Below are 8,689 nucleotides of genomic sequence, written 5' to 3'. Positions count from 1 at the left end.
AATTAAAATTCTGAAACCTTATTGCACATCTACAGGACACCACCATTCACCATATAAAAGAAGAATTTGCTAATGCAAACAATTAATGTAAGACGAGTTCAGGGAAGCAAGTATTTGTAGGAAAAAAACGACGTTTTTCGATCTCCCACTCGGCACGAAGGATGAAAATGAGAATTCTAAAACTTTATTGCACATCTACAGGACACCACCAATCATATCCCAAAATAGAGTTGGCTACTGCAAAAAAATGTAAGCTTTCGGGGAACCAGGTTTTTTGTTTAAAAAAAGTCATTTTATTTAATTAATCCGCAATCGCCCACCACCACCACTCCGGGTAAAAATCGAAATTCCGAAACCTTATTGCATGTGACCTACAGTACACTCTCAATCATATTTCAAAATATGAATAGGCTTCTGTTAAAAATGTAAGTAGGGTGAAGGGAATCAGGTTTTTGTAGAAGTTTTTTTTCGGCCCCTAAGAGTGAAAATGAAAATTTCAAAACCTTATTGCACATCTACAGGACACCACTTATCATATTCTTAAAGATGAGTTAGCTACTGCAAAAACATTAAGAGTTTGTGGAACCAGGATTTTGTAGAAAAATGTTTTTTGACCACCAATCACCCCTACAGTGAAAATCAAAACCCAAAACCTTATTGTACATCTATAGGACACTCCCAATCATATTTCAGTGATGAATGGGCTACTGTGAAAAATGTAAGAGGAGTTCAAGGAACCAGGTTTACGTATAAAAACTCCACTTTATTACCCCCATTTGACCCCAAAGGTAGAAATAAAAATTTCAAATATCTTCTTGAACATGTTCAAGGCACCACGAATCATATTCCAAAAGATGAGTTGGCTACTGCTTAAAATGTAAGATTAGTTTGAGGAAGAAACATATAGTGTGACAGACAGATGGACCTGAAATATAACGAATATTAAGCATCCAGCTGCTTTTTTAAAAATTGCGTTTGAGGATAATAATAGGCTTTAGAGCACAACACAATTCCCATATACACTAAAAAGCAGAGACAAATATATTCCTTAATTACAATGGCCTCTTAAAGAAAGTACCCCAAATATTCTCTACTGTATCCTATCTCTCATGATTTCTCTGATGTATACTAAACAATGAAAATTAGCACGATTCAAGGTCGTTAAACATGGGTACCTAAAGAGTTTCTTAGTAAGTCTTAAAGAGTTTCTTAATAAGTCAATAAAGCAGAAGATTGTTTATTATCTTTACTGAGGAATACATCAATATAAAATGCAAGATAAAAAATATGGCATCTGAATAAATTCTGTGTAAATTATAGATATCTTTATCATCTATTTATTTAAAATGTTATCAGTGAACGTTGTTAATTGAGAAATATCAGTATACATAAAGATTGATCATTTCTGTTAGGATCTTGACTCACTCTAAAAAGTAATTAAGATTTCATTTTCAAAAAAAAAAATGTTGTAAAATAAAATTACAATGTCTGAAAAACTGGGAATTATTGCCATTCTATAAAAATAGCATATCATGTGTCTTCCATGTGTAGGAGAACTTCATGACTGAAGGGATAAATATAAAAATAATATATATAAATATAAATCATGATCACTGTGTCTAAAAATCTAAAATGTAACAATTTTGAGTCTGAAAATACAATGTGAATATAATATCTACATATTAAACAAGGTATTACAAAAAGATGAAGTTATTTACAACTATGTTATGATATCATCAATCATTCTAATATCATACATACTGTGGCTCTTTTCCTTTACGTAAAAAAAAAATCAGTAACATTTTTTGTCTCTTTTTTTTCTTTTCAATCAAAATTATATATTAAAAATCACAAGTTGAAGGATTTTGGCTGGCACAAAATTTTCAAAGTGTTTCATTACTATTCAAAATAGACAGCAAATCCCCACCCCCTTTAAAATTGGCATATACACTGTCTACTACATTCATATTTGTACAAGTCCTAACAAAAGGGCTTTAGAGATATGTTATAGTCATGTATACAACAGATATGGAAGTTTAAAAAAAAATCATTTCTTTCATACAATTTAATTCACACACTTCAAAATGGCAATGAAATATTATATACAAGAATGAAATGGATAACTATCACTCCAACTTATCAATATTTTCTTGCATAGTTGAGATTACAAGTCAAGTTTTTCAATGCTTGTTGGTTAGTATTCTCGCCTATCTGGATAATCCTGTTTTAACTTATTCTTAAATTCCCGTGAAGCCATAACTAGGGCAATGGCAGAGAATAGTGTGAAGAAGGCCGAGATGATAAAAAATCCATAGGCCCAAGAGAGGTAATTCTGATCCGGACGGGGTACCCACTGTCGATCCTCCTTCTTGATTCCGAATATAATGGCCTGGATGAGAATTAAGACAACTGCAAAAAAAAAAAAAAAGATAAAAGTGTGAAATGTCTTCTCTCCTTGATACAGAATAAAATATGTTGAAATATCAAGAGAAAAATTATGTCACTTGATCAGTAAACTTACCAACGAAAAAGTACACAAAACTGCCACCCATTAATATAACTTCATGTAGATATATTGGGAAATAGTTCAAGGCCAGTAGAATCAGAATAATGGTGGCAATAAACTGGAAAAGGATGCAGACACTGGCAATGACCTGACACACTATAAACCAGGCTAAAAAAGAATAAAAATTTAAATTATACTTCCATTTTCATGCACAAATTTTAAAGACAATGCCATCTAGAATTAAGTTTATATTCAACGTACATGTATATGTACTTTATAATTTACCTTTACCACTGATAATAATTTCCAAGATATCCTTAATTTAAAATCATAGCACCATCAGATGTTCTTTATCTTAGATTAAAAATCAGCATACATTACCAGGCGTTTTGAACAGATATCAAATGAAGAAAATCCTTGCGTTTTTTTTTTTTATGAACAAAAATATAGTTTTAGATGGTATTTTCTAAAATTTATAATTAATTCAAAGGAGATGTACATAATTGCCAGGCATCATAATCACACAAAGGGTACTTCAATTATTGGAACTCTTAAATTATACTGGGAATAAGAAAAAAAGTTCAAAACTATGTTGCGTATGTCCTTAAGAATATTATTATCTCCTGAAATATGTTCCTAAACCTCGCTAGGGATGTTAGAGAAAACTCTAGTTAAATACCGGAAGAAATTAAGTTACCAAATTTGCGAGTGTTTTATTTAGGATTCTTGCGTTTTATATCATCTTAATGTTTCAAATATGTTAAAATTCTTACGTGGTGATAGCCATTCCCAAATCACTCGATACTGGTCGGAGAAAATATACCAACAGCCTTTGTAGCGTTTTCCATTGTAGTCTTTCCAAAATGTGTAATCATTAAAGCAAAATTCCCAGAGACCCGCCTTTACAAATCTACTATCTGCCTTCGAAAATGATTCTACCCAATACGGACTGGCAAAGGACGCTACCATAAAGGTGAACGCCACAATCGAAAAACCCAAGGCGATCAACGACTTCGCCATCTTGCTTTCAAATCGCCTCCATTAGATCATCTACCTGGAATGTCAACACCTGAGAGTGTTCCAAATTTAAATCAAAGGGGTGGTCAGCATTGCAGGTGCGTCGTTGTTTTGAAACACACACAAAAATGGCAAATTGTTGATATGTAATAATAAAAGTAAATTTAAATAATCATAAACTTAATCTTTACTATTTGTTTACATGCAAATAATTATATTTGCCTAATTTTATTATACTCCGATTTAAGGGAGATAACTCGTATCGTCACGTCAAGTCCTCATCAAAATAGTGGTACGAAAATACAAAATATTGAAAATTATGAATATATGGATATAATAATACAAAACTTTTCATGACTCCTAAGATCAAGACAAACCGTCCACTGATAGTGTTTTGATGGAAAAATCCATCTACTTAAAAAAAAAGGTTCTTTGTCATTTATACATGATGGGTTTATATAGGGTAATTTACCTGTCGTGATTTTTATTATATGTATTCTGAATTAGTATTTATAATAAACGTTGACATAAAACAAAACATTTTTGATTTGATTACTACTTAGAACAACATGCATAATGATTTAACAATGCATAACACATCACTACTTGTTTAAATATTTTTATTGTACAAGTACATATCATTATGATCAGTAAAAATTCTATATAAAATATATGTATATACATTATACACAGAGGGTAAAAATACACTTAGTTAAGGTTGATGGATGGAAATTGAAAATAGCTGCAAAATACAATTTGACATGCTAAATGTGATAATATATTCAAATATTTTTTAATTTGAAATAAAAATGAATGTTAAAAGTAAATATGGAATCTAGAAAAAATATCAGATTTTTGAAAAAAAATCCTTTATATTTAAACCTTGTAGTGCATTACTCTATAAACTAGTCCAAAAGATTTTCAATTATTGAAATGTGTTCATAATAACAGAGAAATTCAGTAATGAGTGCACTTCAATTATTAGACTGATAGAATTTTTAAAATGTCAATTACTTTAAAAAAAGCATTTCATGAACTTATGAAAGTATCATTGCATGAATTTAATGAATGATGTTAATGAGGTGAATGGACAGATGTAATGAATTCATATTTACAAATTGAAATTGTGAAGTTGTCTGTATATGATATCAATGAACGAGTCCTGTTATCGTACAGTAAATCATAAACGTCAATCCACAAGGAATTGTGGGGGAAAAATCCTTCTCCAAATAAATGGCAGATCAATGTACATATATTTGGTCAACTTTCTTAACAAGAAAATGAATATTTCCATTTACAAAGTTAATGTTGATATTGTCAGAAATGGAGCACTCCTGGACTAATAAATTGGTTGGGCGGGTTTTATGATCTGTCCTCCATATCTTGGTTTCTCCTGACTCATCTTCTGGTCGAAGCGAACCTGTGTGGCAGAGAACGCAGCACAGAACCCCCCAAACACAAGGAGGAACCCAGACATGACCATCAGACCAAAAGAGTAGGACAGGTAATTCTTGTCTGGATTCTGAATCCACTGTCTGTTCACAACTGACATAGTGCCAAAAATCAAGATGCAGATACCTGTCACAACACCTGAGAAAATAGAGGAAAAAAGTCAGAATCTATCTTATCTTCATGATGAAGATATTAGTTAGAAACTATATAATTTTTTCTAATAATCTTAAAATTGTTAAGTGATGCTGCAAGTTCTACATCTGATGTCTTACCTTTATTCAACTAGGCAGATAATCTTAAAATCACTCTTACATGAAAGTAATGGATTTAAAATACATCACACTCAATTGTTACACTTGTTTTTTTTTTTTTTTAGAACAAGTACTTTTATATCATTCATTATCAAATGTCAATTTTAGAAATATTTTTTTTGGTTCAGTTTTGCCATTTTTCTCATCATTACTGTCTTCTTACCACAGACCACTGCTGCGACCCCCACAGACATGAGTGCCCCGAAGCTGTTCTTGCCCTTTAATATGTTAAGGATGAACAAGATGATGAGGGAGAGGACAACAATCTCTGCCAACAGGGTCAAGGTCATCATCACTTGTATAGAAAGGAACCATGCTACAAAAAGTATATAGGTCATAAAACATATCTTATAATGGAAGTAAATCTCAAGGTACAGGAAACACTGAAGATTCAATTAATTCACTACAAGTTATGGTGGCATACATGTGTAATATTTTATGTGATGAATAAGAGATATGGAAAGTATTAAACTAGAATAATTATAGCACGTACAGTGTATTGAATACCCCCAGTTAGCAGTAGGAATTTAAGTGCAGAATTGAAGTAACATTAATTGCAGTATTACTTGTACATGTATATCATACTTGGGTATTTATAATTAATTAGGAAGCCAGAGTTTTTTACTTGAAATAGAGAAACTTGAGAATGGACTGGAGCCACTCTGAGTGTTTATAATGCTTTTGTTGATGAATATAAATATTTGGGTGTTGTCCTAAAAAATAATGGTAAATTGAAATATGCATGCGAAAATTTAGCAGTAGAGCAAGGAATGCATATTTTACAATCAAATAAAAACTACCAAACAATATCTTAGTCTCTCAGGAAAGGTTCAATTTAAGATATATGAATCATGCATTATGCCAATTTTGACTTATGCTTCAGAAATCTGGTTAAGTGATTTTATAAAATCTTCTATTTATGCCGCCACTTTGTGTCGCTCGCTTCGGGCATTATTTCTTGTATTTTATGCTTTTCCCCATTTTAAGAATGATATCCACTAATTAACCATATATTTAACTTCTATTCCTCATACTTTATTTAACTTCCAATGGTTCCTAATGGCCGTATGTGGTTTTGGAGTATCAGTTAAAAAAATTCATTCCAATGTCCATGTTGGTGTCATCCTGTAATATCACGCCTAAGTTTTATTTATCTCATTTCTTTTTTACTGACTTAATGTCTTGTTTATTGACAATATACATGATATTTGAACCTCCTGAATTTTTTTTTTTTTTTTCAACAAGTGTATGTTCTTTGAAAGACTTATTTCTGCACGACACTCAACAGGGATGTGGGAATGGGATTTTTTTAAACAGACATTCCAAAACCATAAAGGGCTGTTTGGGACTGTTGAAAGGTTTAATAATTAAAGTATCAAGAATAGGAGTAAAATATATGGCTTATTATCGGATAGGGCTGGGACGATACAACTTTTTCTATATCGATATGTATCACGATATTTGAGCCACGATACGATATGTATCACGATATGTTTAATTGGTTATAAAATCTTTTTTTGCATTGAAATAAACAAAATATTTCTTTGCAAAAAAAAATAATTTATTCAAAATAGTTGTTTATATGTTGTAAAACAAAAATATTTTACTCAAGTGGTGTTAATTATTATTTATTTCATATCTATATTTATATTTTGCTTATTTATTTTATATATTAAACCCCAAATGTTAAATAAACAAAGAAAAACAGCAGTCAGAATTTTTTTTGCAATATTTCGATATTTCATCATATGTATCGATATGCGTATCGTCTTCACAAAGAATCGATATTATCGATATCTCGATATATCGTCCCAGCCCTATTATCGGATACCATATTCTTAAATCGGGTAAAGCATAAAATACAAGAAATAACACCTGAAGTGAGCGACAAAAAAAGCAGCGGCTTAAATCAAAAGTTTTTACAATGCTTGGATCTTTAGCTCTCTGCTTTATCTGTCCGAATTTTCTCAATCAGAGAGCTACAGTTCTGCAGCTAATGGACACTTACATGGATTAATCCAGTGGAAGATTGGTCTATATTCATATGAATAAATCCACCAGCATCCATCATAAATCTTTCCATTGTAATCATTAAAATATGTCCAGTGATTGAAGCATGCTGTCCACAGACCCAACTAAAAATACAAAATTAAGAATATTTAACATACATGTATCAAGTACACATACAATAAAAGTGAATTTACAAATAATCAAGATTATAGCTTGAAAATGATCAATCTTGCATGTAATAAATATCAGACATTTTACAGGTAGTAAGGTGCGTAAATGTTACAAAAATCTTTTTGCTCAGAATGAGAGTAAAATGATTCTCTTTAGAAATTTACAATTGTTTATTAAAGAAGAAAAAAATATGACAACTTAGACATAACAACACGATCGATCTTGATCAATCATTTTCCTTATTCTATAATTCTGTCAAATTTAGTGTAAGCTTCTCTTTTACAAACTACCTTGATGCAAAAAAAGGCAAATGCTCATACAATGTATATAAACAAAGTAAGTGTCATTTCCTGTTTACCTGTGTACACCTCGATATGGCTTACCTTGACAAATCCGTTCTTTAATTTATATTTATCGTCGGCTTCTAACCAATTTGGTGTCGAAAAAGCAATGAGAAAGAAAAGGAAACCTATCGAAATAAACACCGCAGACGATATGAGCAGATACCTCGCTCTGTTCCAGGTAGCCATTTTGTTCTTCTCTGATAAACCGGAAGTTGACAGATGAGAATTGAATTTGGAAGCGTCCAAACTGGTACAAGGGGTGAACAGATCGAGTCAAAGTAATGTATCATTTTTAAAATTCATTACAATAAATAAATAAAAAAAATAAAATCAATAAATAAAATATAATTAATAAAGAAATAAAATAAAAATACACAAAACAACTAAAAATAAATAAATACATGAATAAATTAGAATATTAAAGATTATAAATGTACACTTAAAGTTTCCGTCTTTAACAATGGAAGTGAAACAATTAAAAAAAAACCCGAGAGATTATGAAACAAATAAACTAGAGAATAGGATGAATATCAAATATAAATTGGTAAAAGTTGTCAATATAAATGATATATAATTAGAGAATTTTATAAATTATTTCTTTGACCTTAAGTAACATTTACCTAAAATATTTGCATGGATCGAAACCTATCACCATCATTTTTAAAATAGTACATTCTGATGTCCGTATATATATTAATTATAGCATATAATTACAGATAAAGTAACAGACAATAGGACAACACATAATGAAGTTCAATCTTCCATTTAGTTAATTGGTGGTATATTTTCAATTTCATGTGTAGATATATGTTCTTATTATAAATTTAAGATACATCGATCAGCATATTTAATTAATTCTTAATGTGTAACCATATGCA

At 30.6% G+C, this 8,689-nt stretch overlaps 2 protein-coding genes across 2 annotated transcripts; both read right to left on the bottom strand.

Moving 5' to 3' along the window:
- Window positions 1-1,221: 1,221 nt before the first annotated feature.
- On the bottom strand, window positions 1,222-3,577 carry LOC133178592 (uncharacterized). The gene is made up of 3 exons (XM_061313317.1): window positions 3,280-3,577; window positions 2,522-2,674; window positions 1,222-2,409 (listed from the first exon to the last, which is right to left on the bottom strand). Exons 1-3 carry the CDS (start codon window positions 3,524-3,526, stop codon window positions 2,195-2,197), a joined length of 615 nt encoding a protein of 204 aa, XP_061169301.1. The 5' UTR covers window positions 3,527-3,577; the 3' UTR covers window positions 1,222-2,194.
- A 663-nt stretch (window positions 3,578-4,240) lies between these two features.
- On the bottom strand, window positions 4,241-8,011 carry LOC133178584 (uncharacterized). Its single transcript, XM_061313304.1, has 4 exons — window positions 7,851-8,011; window positions 7,295-7,421; window positions 5,450-5,602; window positions 4,241-5,113 (listed from the first exon to the last, which is right to left on the bottom strand). Exons 1-4 carry the CDS (start codon window positions 7,995-7,997, stop codon window positions 4,863-4,865), a joined length of 678 nt encoding a protein of 225 aa, XP_061169288.1. The 5' UTR covers window positions 7,998-8,011; the 3' UTR covers window positions 4,241-4,862.
- Between the last annotated feature and the right edge of the window lie 678 nt (window positions 8,012-8,689).

Source organism: Saccostrea echinata, unplaced genomic scaffold (assembly GCF_033153115.1).
Source record: "Saccostrea echinata isolate AGI-Se365-2 ecotype Australia unplaced genomic scaffold, CSIRO_AGI_Sech_v1 ptg000001l, whole genome shotgun sequence".
In the NCBI taxonomy this organism is placed as follows: Eukaryota; Metazoa; Mollusca; class Bivalvia; order Ostreida; family Ostreidae; genus Saccostrea; species Saccostrea echinata.
This window is presented reverse-complemented; position numbering and strand designations above follow the sequence as displayed.